Source organism: Falco naumanni, chromosome 5 (assembly GCF_017639655.2).
Source record: "Falco naumanni isolate bFalNau1 chromosome 5, bFalNau1.pat, whole genome shotgun sequence".
NCBI lineage: Eukaryota > Metazoa > Chordata > Aves > Falconiformes > Falconidae > Falco > Falco naumanni.
The window spans coordinates 38,526,229-38,545,630 of record NC_054058.1 but is presented as its reverse complement, the minus strand read 5'-3'; the positions used below and the strand labels follow the sequence as shown (position 1 = coordinate 38,545,630).

Sequence of the window (19,402 nt, the reverse complement as noted above, 5' to 3'; positions counted from 1 at the left end):
GATGCTGTGTCAGGGGCGTCTTCCCTTTGCACAGCCTTAGAATGACTTGCATCGAGGCCTGAGAAGCACGGGCTGATAGGGCAGAGGTTTTAGGGCTCTGTTTTTACAACCTCTTACAGAATGCCATTGTCATAAAAGCAGCTTTCTGGTATTTCTGGATCTAAAAAGTCCAATAAAAATTTAAGTGGGAAAACATACTAAAGTCACCCTTATTTTTTGTGTTTATAGCTCCAGTTCTCACAGTACATCTCAGACATTACTGTCTAACCATGCAAAGCTGTGTCCTCAATAAGGACATCTCCATGGCCAAGAGCTGAGCACCCAGCACTGTGTGCAGGGGGGGAGCAGGGCACAGTGACCCTTGAATAAACAGAGGCAGAACCAGTACAAGCATGTGAGGAGCCCCAAGAGAGCAGGACGTGTTTCCTAGCTACTGCCATCATCCTCCAAAAGGAGCTTAAAGGAGGCAGTTGTGTACAGGGCATGGGGAACGAGAACTGGAGAGATTCACACCTGCAGCCTCACTGCCTCCAGCTGGAACAAAGGCAATGCCAGGTTAGTCTCAGTCTGTGCTTATGGTACTGACAGCAAATCCAAGGGGTGGCCTTGCTTCTATAGTTGGACTTTGCTCTGAGGGAACAGGGGTGTCCTGGCTACCTTCTTGTTAGTTAAACCTTATTTGAGACCAATCAATTATTAGCATCTCTCTGTTTTGATCCCCACAGGAATCAGTTCTCCCTCTGATTCTGGTATGTGAGGTATGGACCCTGGCTGCTGGACACGCTTACCCCATCCAAAAGTTAATCGCCCAGTTTCTGTCCTAGGTGTGTCTTGCAAGCCTTTCTGAGACAGTAATGCTCCACCGTAGCCTTGCTTTGAGTAACCCACGAAATGCAATATCCTAGGTTAAGATATTAATGAGCATGAGGCAGTGTCTTCTGGTTTGCCATAGCTGGCTAAAATGTTAAACCAACAAATTACCTTGTCTTCTCTAAAATGTTCCTTCTTGTTAGTTACTTCATGAAGGCTAAGAACTTTACGTCTCTTTTCATAGTAAAGTCCTCAGCTCCATTGTTTCAATGAGTTTAGCTGGATTTTACTGCTGTGATCAGCCGCCAGCCCTTGGAGGAGCCCAGGGTTCGTACTGTGAGTGGTGGTGCCTCACAAACCAAATGTAGAAAAAGACTGCTTGCTGGAAGGAAACACAGTTCCTTAAAACAGGGCACATGATCACCTGAGCTTCTTCTAAGGACCCAGAAAGCTGCTCTTGTGACCAGCTGCAGCAAGTGTATGGTGACTTATGGGAGCAAGGTCAATTTTCAGCAGCAGATGTTTTGACTGTGTGTAGGGAAAGGCTGTGAAGTGTATTTTTTATCTTGAAACTACTGGGACAATGCAGTTATCGTAAAGATTCTTTTATCTTTCTCCCTGGAACTTTACTATTTCAACTTCCAATAACTTCTACTAATCTCCACCATGTCCTACCTGAATTCTTGAAATGCTGCTTTTAAGTAACGCTGACTTAAAAAAAACCCACCAAAACCAACATCCCCCGTCACTCATTACAGTGTTTTGTAACTATATTTAAAGGCAGAAGGTTTCCTGACCTCTCTAGGTGAGGAAGAATGTAGAGCTTTTAATATTTTTCAAGCAATGATGTTCTAACCTGAAACCCACCATCTGCAGTTGATTACAACTGGCCAAACAATGAATGACCCCAGCATCCTCTGCTTTGGAGCATGAAGTAGGTGAGCTACTGTCTCTTTCAAGACAAGTATTGAAGAAACTTGCAGGTGATAGCCAGCACTATGAGGCATTTTTTTTCTGAATTCTGAGATAAGCAAAAGGTCATATTTCTATGTATTTCTTTAGTAGGTATGAATAGGTTTATTGTGTGAACTCCTTGCCTAAGGGCACCATGGATAGCAAATGTTTCTTTAGGTTCCAAAACTATCTACACTGCATCATGAAGGAAAAATTCACCAGGTGCTCTGAAGCACTAAGACATCAGTTCTGGCTCAGGATGTCCTTGAGTACAAATTACTGGAAGCTACTAGATTGTGTTAGTGACATAGTGTTATATATTGCCACCTTCTTGTATCTTCTCCTTTGCATCCATTAGTGGCCACAGCTGGAGACAGAGTAATGTGTTTGAGGGACCTTTTGTCTGGTTTGGCAGAGACTTCTGCCTTCTTATGCTTTTTTGAATGTTTCTGATTTAAATTAGACATACAGAAGGCAGCAATGAAGCCCTATTTTGTCTGGCCCATAGCAACAGGCTAGATATTTTGCAGTGCCTGTGTCAGACTCAGTGACATTGATTTAATGTACATGCCAATCTCAATTTTTCCAAATACTTATGGATGAATATAAAGGCTGTAATATTTAAACACAGCTCTTGCTCATGGGCTCCCACCTGTGCACCAATGGGTAAGCATGGGTGATAGATTGTCAAAACCAGCTGGGATCATCCTACGGACATCCTGTATAGCTCTGACTTGAAAACATCTCCAGTGGTCCTGAAAAAGAGCTCTGAACTGTCTGAGCCACAGATGTTAGCCACAGCATATCTATCCTCCATACTGTCACACAGTATTGGTTTGAAGACCTACAGGGCACAGATCACGTGGAAAGTTGTTTTGGTACTCAGAAATGAGCAATGTAGTTCTTATCTGAATTTGTCAAACACTAGTTTCCAGCCACCAGATCTGATTTTACTTTTGCTGCTTGGAAGAGACTCATCTCCTATCAGAAATGCGTTCCTACGAAGACATTGCTGGTCTGATCAAATGGCCTTCTGACCATCCCTAGTAAACTAAACAGGAGTTATGGGTCCCTGGTGGAAAGCAATGAAGCCATTTCAGGCTACTGAGTACTGCTTAGCAGCTGAGCTGGAGCAATATGTTGTGCTTGTGTTCTAAGCTTGCTGCAAGCAGAAAGGATACATGCAAGCATTAGCCACCGTGAATTATATCTTACTTGACAATTGAAGCAGCCAAAGAGGTCACCTTCTCTAACCCAGTCAATGAGCAGTAACTTTTAAAGCTGGGGCAACCCCCTTGCTTTGGATGTGTGTCTGAGCCCTGAGCTAATTTACCCCCTCTGTGCACTTTCAGTGCTGCATCACAAAGCTCAAGGGACTGAAGGGGCTGTGGAGACAGATTTCTCATTTTTAAGTAGTGTCAAAGTGAAGAAACTTGAAGGGCAGTGAAGAGTTTTTGCACTGTTGTGTAGCTCCCAGCCACAGTTGCAGTTTGAAAGCAAGACAGAAGATTTATACTATTGGGACCTCTATTTGGGACTCAGAGAGAAATTCCGGTCAGTCCCCACAGTATGACTTTTCTCAGTCCTTCAAAAGAGGTAATTTAAAGTTTGCTCTGTGATTAAATTATTATAACTAGCAGCAATTTTCTCCTGCTTGCAATTTAGTTCATATTAAATTTATCTTATCATTTTTGTCTGCATGAACTTGGGAATCTTGTTTTTAATTGACTAATTTAGATAGATCAAGAGATAAGGTTCTTCTGGGAGTAGGCACCCAAAGGCTCCAAACTGCTTGTGTTGAATCACCACCCAGGGGCAGGGTAGTGAGGGTAAGGAAATATTCCTTCCTGCAGAGTTTATCAAGAACATCTTGGGATCAGGGTAGCTAATTATTCAGGTTAAACATTGCTTGAAGCAAATTTTATATGTGTAGAAAAACCAAGTGTTAAAAGAATATGAAACCATAGCACTTTTTCAGTCAGGTAGTTTACCAGTTTGCAGTGGGTTGGTTTTTTTTGGGAGCCTGACCTGATCCAAAGCCTGTGGAAGTCTGAAGAGATTCCTGGCTTAATTCAAGGAATTAAGTTGTATGCCTTAGTGCCATAGGATATTATTACACTAAAGAGCTTATTAAGATTAAAAATGGGATTAGGCATTACCATGAATGAATGCTAAGAGTTTACATTGCCGGGATAAAGCTGCAAAGCTTTATTCTGCCTTTCAGGGAAATCGTCCCAGATTGGAGCCAAGAAAAAAAATTACATATCATAGTATTAAACACAGTGAAGTGTTCTTGTATCTTGTGTTTTCCAAAGTGGAGAAATCTGGTACTAAAGGTAGGATGTGGAACTAAGATCTCACTGTTTTTTTGCCAGAAGCTGTTCTTACTGATCAGTGAAACGAATATGTCTCATGTACTTCCATGCTCTTTCTTTTGAGCCTTAGATTTTTGCTGGGGTTTTATATTTATTTTTCCAAATTAACTTTTGGTTGCAGTTGCTCCGTTAGCCCCTAGAGAATCAGCAAAGGACCCCTGGTGGCGCAGGAAAGAAGCCTGAAAAGGAAAGGAGAAGGAGAGAAGAGGGAGAGGAAGGGAGAGGAGACCTGGGCCAGCTGCTGTCTGTGGGAGAAGATGGAGGAGGGAAAAGGCTTTCCTAATGTGCATTGTCTGGCAGAAAAGGAAGGGAAAAGCATGTGGGAGGGAGGCAGAAATAGGAGGAGAGAGGGGCAGGGAGGATGCTGGAGAGAGGAAGCAGACAGTGCAGCACCAGGGAGCACGGGTGGGGGCATGCAGATGGTGTGTGGGGATCAGGCCCCCCACGCCTCAGCTCAGCGAAGGGTTGCTGAGGACTGCCACTTACTGCTCGTGTCCACACCGCCCTTTCGTAGCGTGTGGCAAGTGGGAGGCCGCTGCTGCTGACTTTGCTATCTGATGGTGAAACAGTCCTGCTGCAGCAGGAGATTGCTTGGGCTGCCCGGCGCTTGCTGAGGGTGAAGGGCAGGTGCAGCCACCTTTCCCAGAGGCTTCTCTAACAGGGCTGAGGTCTGAGCCAATGGTTTTTTTCTTTTTTTTTTTTTTTTCAACAGAGAAATAATAACTCCTGACATGTAACAGGGAGCAGAGGTGAAAGCTCAGCTCAGACATTTTTCTTCCATCCTATTAATGTGTTTCTATTTCTTCACTGCTTTGTGTCTTGTTATCGAAAGCTTACAGATGGCTGCTAAACAGAGCTTCCTGTGTATTTAACTCTGATGTTGTAATGACTGAGAATAAATTTCATGTGAAAAACAAACGTGCTTGCTATATATCACTACTACATAGCTTTAGAGAAAGCAGCAATGGCGATGGTCCAGCGTGACTGCCCTGCCTCCTGCAGGAACTATGCCTGATGCATACCTCATTTTATCTGCAGGGGATTCTTGGATGCTTTCTGCAGTCCAGTCACAAATGTCCTAAGTAACAGAGCCTTCCCACTTCCCATGGGACAAAAGGCCAGCTTTCTCAAGGAAGGCATTTGTTAGGACTTCTTGATAACAGTTACTTGAAATGTTGATGTTTTGTTATGTTCCGATAGCTTTTCCATGTTTCATCTAATATTTGTCCTCTTTTGATATCTACGCTCTACAGCTACCTCCAGATGGGAATCACAACTCCACCTGGCTGTTTCAGGGGGCTGTACAAGCTGGAGAAAATTCCCTGCTGCCTGTGGAGTCCTTACTCCTCCATTCTTCATTTTCCTATCTGTATGTTTTCTTTCCTTCCCCTCCTCCTTCTACATTAGCTTGAAATGCTGAACAGTTTATGAGCCTCTGTCCTCAAAATGCCTAGAACCCAATACAGCTTTCTGGATGGGGTTGCAACAGTGTTAAGTTCCTCTCAGGTTTCTGATAACATAGCTCCTTGTGGTACTATTTCTGTATAGGCAGCTTTAGTCCAAACTGGCTTAATTTGCTGACCGCACTTCATTCCAGTTTAATTGCTGACTTGCTTTCCCTTTGCTCTTGTCTGGGATTGGTGCTTACCAGTATTTCTCCTAGCTTGAGATTTGTGTTTGAAAGGACTGTTCCCTGATGCCTCCATCTGTGTGTTCCTCACCACAACCGTCTATATGTGACCTGTCCACGTACTGACATTTTGAAGATGGTTTGTGCTGCATCTTCACTGTCCCCCACTTGTTAGTGAAGTTCAGTATCCACAGGCTGGAGTAACATACTGGCTTGGAGATCAGAATTATTACTAATTCATTAGTTCTCAGTCATGTACTTACAAAGTGCCTAGCATGGAAAGACTGTGATCCCAGTGAGGGTTTCTGGTAACACTGCAGTTGCTGCAGCCAGATCTAACACTACTTGTTTCCCACATGGTTGGCCTGCTGTTATTTTTCTTCCTCTACTTTCAGACCTGCCGCCAGCTCCCCTGGTGCTGACAGATGCACGCTTATTATGCCTGTGCCAGCAGCTGCTTGGATGATAAGGTGGCTGTCTGGTGTACAGGTTTGAGTTGACTTGTATCCAGTTAGCTTTTGAGAAGAGCAAATAAGCTTGCCTCCTTGTGACTAGAGAAACCAATGTAGGGTTTTGATGTGATGTGAGTTTGTGCTTCAGGTCACCTGTGGGGCAGAAACTTCTGTATGACTGAAGAACTGGCCCTGTTTCCCATCTGTCTATAACCTGCCATCCCCTCCTTCGACTTCTGTAAGCCTGCACAGATCACACTTGCAAGGGTTGTGTTCTAGCCAACCTACACTGGAGGGGGTGTTAACAGACCTGGGATTTCCATCTTTTGCTTCTTTCTGTCCTAACCAGAGGTGGAAAGAAACAAAACACAGGTTATTGAGTTCTCCTAATAACACAAGATAGATTCTCCCACTGATGTTACTCCTGCTTAACTACTCTGTCACCTGTGATTACATGGCCATTGTGGTGGTAGCCTGGAGCACCCCTTGCTCCCATATTTTGATGTGTTTCTCTCCAAGCTCTCTTTCTTCCTGGATGGTTCTGCTGCTTCAGCTGCTGACTCCCAGGTAAAGCAAGGCCTTTTGTAAGGGACCAGATTCAGCTTGCTCAGTGGATGCCCCTTATAGATAGTTTATGCCTTGTATGGATGCTTTTCTTCAGTGCTACAACAGGTTTGGAGCTCCTGCAAGTGCTCCTTGGCCATGTGCCATACCCTGCCTGGTACAGTCCATAGGGCAGAGCCCAGTGTACTGCTTTTGCAGGCAGTTCACAGGCTGTTCTTTTGTTCCTATGCACTTCTCTGGTGCTCACCACTGTTCTGACCAAGCTCTCAGGGTACCAGAAGTCTTCTCCACTCCCAATGTCCCCCCACCCCAGCTAAAGTCATACTCTTCATAGGGTGTCCTGGTTTCAGCAGGGATAGAGTTAATTTTCTTTTTAGTAGCTGGTGCAGTGCTGTGTTTTGGATTTGGTGTGAGAGCAATGTTGATAGCACACTGATGGTTTTAGTTGTTGCTGGGTGATGTTTGTACTAAGTCGAGGACTTTTTAGTTTCTCAGGTCCTGCCAGTGAGAGGGCTGGAGGGGCACAGGACATTGGGAGGGGACACAGCCAGGACAGCTGACCCGAACTAGCCAAAGAGATATTCCATACCATCATGAACATCATAGCATCATGCCCAATATACAAACTGGGCGGGATGGGGGTTGGCTGGAGCCAGCCCGTCACTGCAGGGGGACTGGTTGGGCATTGGTCAGTGGGTGGTGAGCAGTTGTATTGTGCATCACTTGGTTTCTTTTCTCCCTTCCCTTTTTATTTCATTCCTCTCCCCTTGTCCTTTTTCATTGTAACTGTTATTGTTAGTATTATTATTGTTCTTTTATTTTATTTCAATTATTAAATTCTTCTTATCTCAACCCCTGAGTTTTACATTCCTTTCCAATTCTCTTCCTCATCCCCCCGGGGTTGGTGAGTGAGTGGCTGCATGGTACTTAGTTATCAGCTGGGGTTAAACCATGACATAGGGTAATGTGGTTCATCTATTTTTGTCCTATCCCTGGTCTGCCTAGCCATCGGGACAGCCTGGTGTATGTTGCATATGTGCTGGTGATTGCTATGCTCAGCTGCTTCATATACAGCCTCAGGAATGTGAGAAGCCCTCAGAAAAATGCCAGAGACAAGAAAAGTGTGTGAAAATGCCTGAAGGCAATGAGCTTTCATAGTGAGGGTGTCCATTTCACCCAGCAGGAGCAACAAGGGCCAAAAATCTCACCGCAGTTCTGCTAAACTTCAAGAAGGGGAACCATGTAAAAAATGAGTTGTTAAAGGTAAGCTAAAAGTTGCAAGTGATAGAATTAAGTCCTTATGTGCTCCCAGCACAGAGTCTTCAGCCATCCCACTCATGGCAGGTGGATTATAGTTGGTGTGATGAAGCCTGGGAGCTGTAAGTGCTCCCTGCGTTGGGCAATCAGGACAACTCTGGAGGTGCAGGAGCTCAACATCAGGGTACTAAGCTGAGACCAGCTTTGACAATTTGAGGAAATTCCAGAGTTGAGCACATTTATGAGCATGTGATAGTATCTTTAATTTTAATTGCATGATCTTCTGTTCTTTTTTTCAAATCTGTCTAGATTCACATCACAATGGTATGGTGATGCTGAAAGAGACTGTTGACTGGAATAACCTGCCCACCCTGAGTGATGCTCAGCAAGTCATTCCTATGAGGCATTACACAGATGCTCTCAAAATACATCCTCATTATTCCTTGGATCTCCAGGCTGAGGCCCTGGATCTCACTGAGTGAAATCAGACTCAGAGAGAGAGAGACTCACTAACGAGTGCTCATAGCTGCAACCACAACCAATGACAGCTGTATTTTGAACACCAGAACGTAATGTTAAGTATTATCTTAATCTCTGAAAAATAGGTACTGGAAACCTAAAGGTGATGGATACTCTTGACATTACTTTTTCTAACTCTCAAAATACCATTTATAAAATAGAAAAATGCCCTACGAAACACACAGTGATATTGCCAGAGTACATTTGTTAGTCTATACCATATTGATCAATACCACAGGAATATGTGATACTGGCTTGATACTGAATGAGGCACTCATTTGCAAACTGTTGGAGGATGGGAATCTTCAGATCTTCTGAAGAATCCAATTTACACCGAAGATTATGTTGGTTTTTTAAAAATTGAGATTCCTGAGGTGATTTAGATATATTAGGGGAGGAAAAGCAAGACAAGTGCTTCTCACTTTTCCCAAGGTTCATTCTTTTCTTGCAGAGATTTAGGTTTATTTAACTTCCTCACTAGAGCCAGAAACTGAGGTCAGTGAGGATGGACTCATCTTTGAGGGCACTCTGTGTTACAGAAATTTCTGGACATCAGCTAAACCCATCTTTAAAGCTGGTGCTATTAAATAGCAGTAACCATGTAAAAATATGTTTCTCTGGCTTGCAAAGTGTTTTTGCGAAGGGATTTATAAAAAGCCACTCCCCAGCTGACTCCTGGCTAACTTATATTTGTATCTCACAGGACAGAGAGCATTCAAAGTCAGAAGACACTCAGTGCTGAGTTGCAAGAATAAAGCTCAAAAGTTGGCAGAAAAGAAAACACTTTCTAAGGCTGAGACCTGCCTGGAGCGTACACCAGGAGGCAACTGAATCTGACCAACCTGAAATGCTATAAATGTTTAGAAAGTTCAGCAACAACAAGAAACAAAAGGAGATGAGCATTTGCAGCTCTCTCTTGCAGTCATAGCAATAAGAAGGATTTAAGTGGCATTCACTTCCCAGTAATCTTTTGCTATAGGATAAAAACATGCTGACACTCAGTTGCATAAAGAATCCCAGAAGACATAACTGGCCAGAAAATTCCAGCCCTAAGGAAATCATATGCACCATACCTGGGAGAATATACCAGTCGTCACTCAGGGAAAAACTACTTCTCAGATGATACCACACTTAGTCGTTATTGCCTATTTAGTTTTCTCTCATGAGGAGTGGTAAGCGGCTTTCAGAGCTTTCCTCAGGAAAGGATTTCAGAATGAAAAGCTAAGTCATCTGCCTTTCTCCAGATACATTTTGTAAGCAAGTCAGACTACATTCCTAGAATTTTAAAACTTTTTTAAAATTTTTATTACTTTTGACTTGTTTTCATAGTAAAAGAACAAAGAATAACATATTACAATGTATATAGACTGAAGTCCTTCAACAAGCTACTTTAACACATTTGTGCTTTCTTGCACCATAGCCGTCTCTCACTTTGAAAAATGGAAGTTTCAGGGGTTATAGCTCATTGGAAAAGACTCAGAACATCAGACAAAACAACTGTGAGGATGTTTTAGGATTCCTAAGTCTCAAAGTTCCATACAAGTAAAGGAATGAATGTGATTCTTATTAATGAATAGAAATTATTTTTAAAATAATTAACAATCTGTGTTGACTGAAAGCATCTTCTGATACAGCATATCAGCCAGGCACGAGAGCTGGGGTATGTGTGCATTCCTGTTGGACTCTTCTAGGAAGGAGAATGGAGTACTTCTCTGATGGGGGCTGGAGTTATGGCAATCAGATGTGGAACTACACCAGGACTCTCCCATTTGCTGAAATGCTTCAGTCCCTGGACTACAGAGAAATTTGCTTTTACCCCAGTATTTTCTGACAGAGGATCTCACTATCTTTGAACTGCTTTCCCAAGGCCTGACTTGAAAAGGGAGCAAAAGAACTAATTCAAAGGTTCTCCTCTTATTGTTCTCCTTCTTAAAAGAGCTTAAAAAAAGGAAAACTCAATCATGATACAGGCAACCAGCTTGCAGAATTCAGAACTGGATGCAGTGGGTCTTTCCCCAGGTAGAAGAGGATAGACTGAGAAGGAGGAATAAGGATCACATGCTACAGAATGGTGTAATGTGAGGGAAAGCACAAGAGCATTGGCATAGGAACATTCACATTTAACCACAGGAGGAGAGGGCTAGCATATAAGCTTGAAAAAAAAAAAATTAAATCAGTCCCCTACAGTAAAAGGTAAATAAAATGTAATTTACATAAAGAACACTTAGGGAAAGAAGAAAAGCCTTAAAAGGTGAGAAAGGTGGGAGAAATTGGTGCTAAGTGGAAAGGACAGACTGCCTCTGCCCAAGGAAACAGCTGTGGGCTGCAATTAGCTAAATCGTACATGACTCCTGCGCTGTGGTTGTGTTGCGGTTCTGAACCGCTCATTGGTTTACTGCTGTTTCTAATGGTAGGAGTGCTGAATAATAAAAGCTGTACTCTGGACTGCCAACAGCAATTTCCTTTAGCTTTTTGTGCTCAAGCTGTATTTTAAATGAAAACTGCTAGCTTTTATTTCTGGAATAACAGTAGCGGATAACTATAGCACAACCATGGATTTATAGCAATGCTTTATGTGTGGAGATTGATCTTTTAGGCAGGATTTGCTCTCCTCTGCACCACCACTCCTTGCTCCCATGAACACATTCAGCATAGGAAAGATAAACTGGGGAGAGGGAGTTCTTATGCAATGAGGCTCATCAAACTGAAGGCAATGATTAGAAATACCACCTGCTCTGATGTATATAATGTAGCTACAACAAAGCTTGTTTACTTCCTCCAAACAAAACAAACCCCCTTCCTTAATGCCAGGGCATCAGAGAATGTCGGTGCCTTCCCCAAGCATTTAAGTGGTTATGAGTGCCTCACCACTCACCAGCACTCAGACTGCCAGAGACCAGGAGATACAAATCGATACGGTTAAGTGGATTAGCTCTGTGCTTGCCTGCATATATGCATCACAACCTCCCCCTGCCTCCCCACCTGCTCTGCTGTTACCACTCTCTGGGGAACCACCATTTGCCTGCTTGTCCAGACAAGCTCCAGAGCTTGAAGTTGCCAGAGGATGAAGAGAGAAAAGCCTTCCTGCTGATGGGGGTGTGTGTGTGAAGGGGGGCTTGCCCCATGCTAAATACAGGGAAGAAAGAGCAACTAATGCAATACTGTCTTCTGCTAAAAGAGGCAGGACTACTGGCACTGTCTGGTAACGGATGGTAATGATTGTCTGCTTAACTGGCAGCAAACATGTCCTGGGGAGCAAATGCCTCATGTAAGTATGTATGGGCACAGGGACGGTGTTACACAGGGGTGTCCCATCAAAGCAGAGGGAACCGTGTTATTTGGAGTGCTGCTTCTTTGGAACTCCATCAACAAAGGAATGAGTAGTAGGATTGATTTGTTTAGCTATTGATCTCAGACATACGCATTTCTGTTTAACATTATTAGAATAGGCAGAGTCTCATGGCTCATAGCTTGTAGGCAGTACAGCAGAGACAACGTTTGCAAGCCCTTTTCCTCATTTAGCTGATGAGGTCAATCTTAGCAGCAGATTCCTTCTGGTGAACCCTGGGGAAGGGCCTCTTATGGAAAAATAGCCTGATGTCTGGACTGGTGACTAATGCTGTTCCCTACAGATATACTCAGCAAATAATTGGTGGCCCAGATAATGTGGGGACATACTCATGGAAATCCTATACAGAAAACTGTCAGGGAAGGAAGGAAGAAAAAGAATGGGCTTGATATAATGAGGTCTGGACATACGTGTACACAATATCTCAGCTAATCAGAAGGAAAGTTCAAATACAGCCTCCCTGTATCTCCATAAACATGAGGATCTATGACAGTGGGAAGAGACAGAATATGGTGCAGGGAGGCATTAAGACATTTTTCAGTAGTTTCATCACAGGGAGCATGAGGTCTGCTCAGGGACCTGTGTAACTTCTTTGCCAAATTAATCTGCACAGGACTTTGTCATAACTAGCTCTTACAAAACCACCCTGCCCATGAGCAAGTGGATGTAAGGGCCAAAAATAAGTGTCAAAGGTGATGAAGACCATGCTGGGATCTGTGGAGTCACCAGGTGACACCAGTAGAGATGCTGGGGCCTTAGATGATTCCAAACTGGGCCAGCTCATGCAGTTCCAGATGGCTGAAAGCTTCCCATGGGCAAATCACTGTGATATCTGCAGAAGAGAGAAAATGACAAATGGGTTCTGGTCACCGCACTTCTTGGATTTTTTTCTTCTTGGATTTCTTTTGTATTAATGGAAAGGATGATTTACTAAGGAAACATTAAGGAGAATGAGACTCCACTTGAAGGTTAAATGAGCAGATGAGCTCTTCAAATCTTGTACTAACTACGAGACCAAACCAGATCAGTGTATTTTCTCCTGTGCCACCTTTCTCTGTGAGCAAAAGCAAACCTGCATTTCTATAGTCTCTTCAGTGACGGTGTAGACTGGTGTAAAAATTCATTCTGGTTATGTGATTTCTCCTATTCTTATAAACTACCTGTAGCCAAACTCCTTGAAGAAACATGCAATCTTAAATCAGATGCTAAAAAATTTGGTCTGCAACATTCAGGATCTGTAACTCTTTGATAGCTGCAATTGTTATTGATACCTAAGAAGTTCTGACTGGCTACAGTTCATCCAGTGTGTGTTTCTCAATCTCAGATGGGTGCATAAAATTCTTAAAATTAGGATTCTGGTGATAACACAAATACTTAACCAGCTGGGATTTGGTTCCTGTGATTTTTGGTATTAATAGCTTAGCATTTGGCATTTCTTTGAGAACCTCATTCTGCTGAAATTCTTAGCCAGAGTATTAGCACAAAACAAATAAGCACATTTGCAGCCAAATGAAAGTATTCAGAAATTGAAGCATGCCTAAATAGCCTTTCTCACTTGTAGGATATGTAAGCATAAGCATGACCATGGCAGCTTGCGGAGGGAGGACTAGCCTTCTCTGGTGACCCTGAGAGCTGCAGAGAGGCCAGGGAGACAGAGGATCCACCCCAGAGTCCTCTCCCATGCTGAAGCATGACTGCACTTACGTTAACTCAGAGCATGACAAGAACATCTGCAGGGCTTACCTGTGCCCAGTCCCTCCATGCCTGGGATGTCATCTCCAAACCTAGGGGAGAAAAGAGCAGGTAGGGGGTGAGTCTGGGCCAGCAGCAGCCAGGAAAGGGGAGCTGCCCTGCACCCCCAGCCAGGGAAGAACTGCGGGCAGGCAGCTGATGAAGAGAAACAGTTCCAGGTGGGAGAGCTGATGGCACCAAGGGGCAGGGAGAAGCCTTCTGGCTCCTTGCCCCAGGGAAGACGGTACTGCAGAAGCCCAGCTTAGCAATGGGGACCCACCCAAGTATCATGGTTTCTTATTTTTCCAAAATGCCCTTACCCTCTTACTCCTTTTTTAGGGGGCTTGCTCTTGAACTGCCTTGTCTGTCTCTGCTTGAACTTGGGAGGCCCCTTGCGAGGTGTAGTGGGACCAGTTGGAGCATCTCCAGTGTTGAGGGTGGTGGCTGGGTTCTCACTCATCGCTGGGCTGCTGTGTGTGGCAGGCGCACACCTCTCTCAGATCCCTCTGTCTGCAAGATAACAGCAAGGACTGACACAACACTCTGCTTATCATTTCTAGGTGTCAGTAGTCTGGTGCCAGAATTACAGAAAATATAATTGTGACAAGATTAGAGATAAAGATATTAGACATAAAGAAATACTTTAATGTACACAAAGTAAGCAGGATAGTGCTGCCTTTCATCTGGCATGCTAGAATTCAGATGAGAAACAAAGGACACTTGAGGCTAATGATAAAAAGACACTTAAGTCCATAGTGTAGTGACTTCTAGACTCATGGAAAGTCACATCTTCTTTTGTCTCAGACATAGCCAGACTCTTGGAGACAGGTTGCTACAGCAGCTTGCCCTGTAGTTTGTGTAAAATAGGAAGGTTAATGACAATGCTGTTTGTTTTCTAGTTAGCCTTAGAAGAGCAGTACTGAAATTTTTACTTATTGGTTCAGGACATGACTACTAGGACCCACAAAGACACACTTACGGCTTAGAGAAATAGTCTATCCTTGGGAATCATGATATACTTCACCTGTTCTTATATTTGGGCCTAAGCATTACCTTTTGGACACCGATTTGATGCTGAGATAGATGGGCACTTAGTCTGGGTGGAGCTGCAATTAAGGCCTCATGTCAGTACCCAACATGCGAAATGGCACAGGATCTTTGAAAGATTATAAAGAAGGCTAAGGCAAAGCATTGGAGACTGTCTTTTACGCAGAAGTTAATTTCTCAGGATTTAGGAGAGTAAAGCCTGTAACTTTCCCCAGGATGTGTCCATTTTGGTATTTTTAAGCATTATATTACATGTGCTGACCTCTTCTGCACCACACTGCACATGAGCCAAACTCCATTTCACAGGGGCTAAATAGTTATCAGGGAGCAATTCTTGTGAGGGAGACATCTCTCCTGCCCCAGAGGGCAGAACTGCTGCACCCAGAGCCCTTTGTTTCCTTCCCAGAAGGACAGTAGGAACTCTCACTGGTGACCAAGTGGGAGCTTCCAGCCCTCCATCAAATTTTGTGCTAATTAGTATGCTCAAATGGTCTGAGCAAGTGCATTTATGGATAAAAATAAATGCCATTTTTTCTCTCCTTCCTAAAGTCACATTCTTTCCCATGACCATTACGTAACTCCTATCTCCAGGTGTTTGTCCCTGTGCAGCCAAGCTGATGGAATCGTGGATGGAATTAACTTCAGGATTTTGTACTATAGGCTAATCCCATTAGGTCACCATAGCACTCTGGCCTAATCCCCAACATCACCTGCAGTGACACTCTGGATTTTTAATCTCAGAACTATAAATGCCATCAAAGATGTTGATTTTTTTTTTTCTTAGTCTGAAGACAGTTCATGTCTTTGTCCTAAAATAACCGGACTGCCAGAAAGCAAAGCCTGAGATGCAAGGAGAAAGACCATCCAAGCAATCCTCCTGTGTCACTTCCGTATCAGTGCAGGGCAAAGAGCTGTGCTTCTGTATTTTGTGGCAATCTGGGAGTACTTCACCCCTGACATCTTTCCATCTGTGCTGGCAGTAGGACGAATCAAAATGATAGCACCTAGAGGCATGCTAGTTCTCCTGTTGCTTGTGGTTGGGGTCCTGTCTCAGATGTAACATCCCAAGCAGGAGACTGGATGGGTTCCAGCAGCCCCAAATGGAGCAGCAGATGGTTGTGTCTGCAGCTGAAGTACGCACAGATGCTATTCCCCCGCCTGTAACACAATGCTTCGTAAGTACATACTGTGCCTACAAACCCAGGGATCAGCTCAAATTGTAGAAGTTACTTATTTGGCTGCCATCTCTGCAGCACCTGAACAACCGCCCGGTATTTACAGCTTTATCCTCACAGCATGACTGCACGACAGGCAAACACTGTCACCTTCACCTTTTACAGAACGGAAATGGAGTGCAGTGATCAGTATGACCTTGATTGCACTGCTGGGAGGAGTGACACAATCTTTTGACTTGCAGTTTTTTAAGCCCAAACTGAGAAGGGAAGGCAGTTTGGCACCAAAGCAAAGAGAGAATTTGGTGCCTCGCTATTACTCAGGACCAGTGAGGAATTCAGATGGTACTGCCCTACAACCAAATGCTTTGCATCAGAAAACTGCTCCATGGCATGTCTGCTAATGCCCTGAAGTACAGTCAGTTCTCTGCCTCAGGTACAGTTCTTATCGGTGTCCGTCTCAGTGCTGGATACCCCTTCACAGAGGGGAGATCTCTCCACATGAGAGACACATCCACTTGTTCATCTGACATGCCAAGACACTTGGGACCCTTCTCAAAGGCTACTCCCAGAAGTACAACAGAAAACAACAAACCACCTAACAGATTTCCAACCCTTTGGACTGGCATCCAAAACTTCTCAGATGCATTTGAGCTCCATCTCCAAGTGAGTTCCAGCCCTGCTTCACCAACCCCTGCTGTCTGCCAGCATGGTACCTTAACCACAAAAACCTCTTTGAGGATCAACTCCACTTATGGAGTGGACTTGAGTCCATGCCTTGCCCCTGGCCTTCACTCAATAGAGAAATAGATAAAGGGAAGACTCAGTCCTTGGAGTTTCCTTTTCCCCCAGTCTGAAGTAGTTGTATCCACCTACCAGCTACTCAATAACTCTGGATTTGGTAGGAAAAAAGATCTGCCCAAATCACACTTCATCCTCTCTCTCACCTGCATGAATTCAAGCAAGAGTACTCAGTGAAACCAGAAGGGACAATTCTAACTTCTTCCTTGCTAACCTCACTCTACTTATTCTCTCCACTCATCACCAAAAGAAATGGCAGAAGATGGCAAGCAACCTTAATGTCCCATAACAGCCTCCGTCTTGCAGCAGGAATCAAGCTGCCCTCCCACCATTGAGCTGGTGGGACTTACTTGCCATCACAGGCAGGCAAAGATGTCTCCATTCATGCTGGAGAGGGCCCTTCCCCACAGCACGGGACCTACCTCAGTTCCCACACCTCAGGAACCAGCTGCCCCTGCACACAGACAAACACGGGTGGGCAGGCACCCCAGGATCACAGACATGAAAGAAATGCCCGCATCAGCTTCCCAGAGGAATTTCCCAGCCTTTCACCTCCCTGTACCTGGGTACTTGGATAGTCCTTGATACCACACCAGACGGCTTGACAAATGTTTGACGAGACTGAGGCTCTTCTAGATCGCTGTAAATGCTATGCTGCCTCCTCCCAGTGCTTCCCAGGCTGCTAGAGCTCTTCTGCTGTGCCAGCACTGGGATGCAGCTCCCGAGTGAGAGCTGATGGCTGTGGGTGCAAAGACTGCTGAGGAACAAGATCTTCTTCCATGCACTTCCTCTGCTCCCTTCTCTGACAAGGCATTACTTAATTGCCCCTGACAGACTTTCTGCTCAGTCCAGGGTTTAATCCCCTGGGTAAGAGCTTTGCTTGTGTCCAAATGCTAATTATACTTAATACACATTAATGTGCTTATCTCAGTTGCGTCAAATATCCCACATCTGGGTTGCTGGCCAGGTTAATAATCCTTCTTTCAGTTTTTTTTTTTAACTTAAAGGGGCTTGAATACTACTGACAAATGCTGACTCTTTAATCTGCCCTCTCCTTAATCTCTGATTCTCTGTGGAAAATTTCCCTGACAGATAATGCAGACGCCTCACTTGACCTTCTTCAGACAGATTCAGTACAGGAACCCATCTTCCCATCTGAAACCTTCAAAAATACAGACTCCTTCATGTGCACTTGTCTTCCTGGTGCCTCAGGAGTGTCAGACGCAGAACCCCTATGAGCCATGGCCTCCATGCAGGGATACACTGGGTGTAGGCAGCAACCAGGAGGAAATACCCTTGTTTTCGTGTTCCTTTTGATGGGTTTCTTGCATGCTCAGCTCTCAACTTCATCAGAGCCACTGGCATCATCCTTGCAGCCAGGCTTTCATCAGGGAATATTGTATCCAGTGTAAGATGCCTTTGAGGAGTCTCTCAGCTCCAGACTCAGTTGCTTGAGCTGGCTAATCATAGCAATGGAAAAAGTCCATATAGGTTCAGTCCTTTCTGTTCCTGTGTTTTACACAGGATCTCAGAACCTTCATACTAGCAGCAGTTTTAAGACAAAGGACAGATGAAAGAGAATGCACTCTAAAAGACAGAAACTCATTTCAAGTAGAACTATATTCCCACAACTACTTCCCAAATGGGGATCATTGGAAAGATTATCCCAGCTGAAAGAAGGGATTCAGTAACAGTGGAGGTACAGCATCACACGGTAGAAACTCCCCACTGATGTGCCCTGCATGCATGGCTGGGAAACATCGGCTGCCTGTCCTGACTGCTCCTCTGGAGCCCTCCCAGTACTGCTCACATGTGGGCTCAGCCGGCCAAGGACACAAGGCAAGGGGGACCCAGGGAGTCCTGACCAAGGGGTGCCCAGCATGAAAAACCAAGCAGCCCCGCGGAGGGCAGAGCTGCTCACACAGGGAGCTCTGAGACAAACCACGGCTGCAGCACTTAGCCTGATGTTAGAGCAAACAGAAAACGACCACCCAAGAACCACAACTCCCTCTCTTAGCTACTGGGTCTGTTGACACTTCCAGGCACAAAAATCCCAATGTTTCCCCCATGGGATTTTATCAGGACTTTTACCTCCTCTGGGTTTTGTATCCAGTTCCTTTACCAGCACCCACACCCCACCCTGTCCCTCCCGCCATCCTTTGTTATTGCTTTGATATCCTGGGAAACACTTACAGTGCCAAGAGGTCCTCTTGCAAATCATTTAACTCCTGTCCTCCAGCTTGTGTAGAAAGAGTCTCGAGGTGTTCTTTCTCCTCCAGATATACCCTGCCACCAGGTGACATCAGGGTGCCAATCAAGGGCGGGCCCCCGCATGGGGGGGGGGGGGGGGGGGGGGGGGGGGGGGGAGGGGATGCGTGGGAGTGCTGTGACCCCAGCACCCATCTGGCACAGCTCCAGCAAAGTGTGGAGGAGCAGCAGAGCCTTGATGTGCTCCTGAGGGGCAATGTGCCTCTATCTGCAAGAACAGGTTGTGACTTCTCTGGACCTCCTTGGGGGAGTTCTCTGGAGAAGCAAAGTGGAATAAGGAAATCAGCTGCCCTTTGAGTGATGCTGCTGCTTGTGAACACACACGCACATGCCTGCACATGCAGGGAAGGGAGGAGTTGGTCCTAATCACCCCAGATCCCTCCCCTGTGCTGGTGAAAGCATAGGGAGGCTTCCCACAAACTTCTCAGCAGTGCCGCAGGGATCATGATGCACCTTACAGAGTGGTGCATGTG

The 19,402-nt window shown here is 44.8% G+C and overlaps 1 protein-coding gene across 2 annotated transcripts; it reads right to left on the bottom strand.

Annotated features, from left to right (window-relative positions):
- Positions 1–9,859: 9,859 nt before the first annotated feature.
- On the bottom strand, positions 9,860–18,971 carry PDE6H (phosphodiesterase 6H). Of its 2 annotated transcripts, none has more exons than XM_040596770.1 (4): positions 18,855–18,971; positions 13,962–14,151; positions 13,654–13,694; positions 9,860–12,742 (listed from the first exon to the last, which is right to left on the bottom strand). In XM_040596770.1, the coding sequence occupies exons 2-4, from the start codon at positions 14,099–14,101 to the stop codon at positions 12,666–12,668; spliced, it is 258 nt and encodes an 85-aa protein (XP_040452704.1). In that variant the 5' UTR covers positions 14,102–14,151; positions 18,855–18,971; the 3' UTR covers positions 9,860–12,665. The 2 variants fall into 2 exon arrangements, with proteins under 2 accessions (XP_040452704.1, XP_040452705.1); XM_040596771.1 differs by lacking the exon at positions 18,855–18,971 and adding an exon at positions 17,224–17,468.
- Positions 18,972–19,402: the final 431 nt, after the last annotated feature.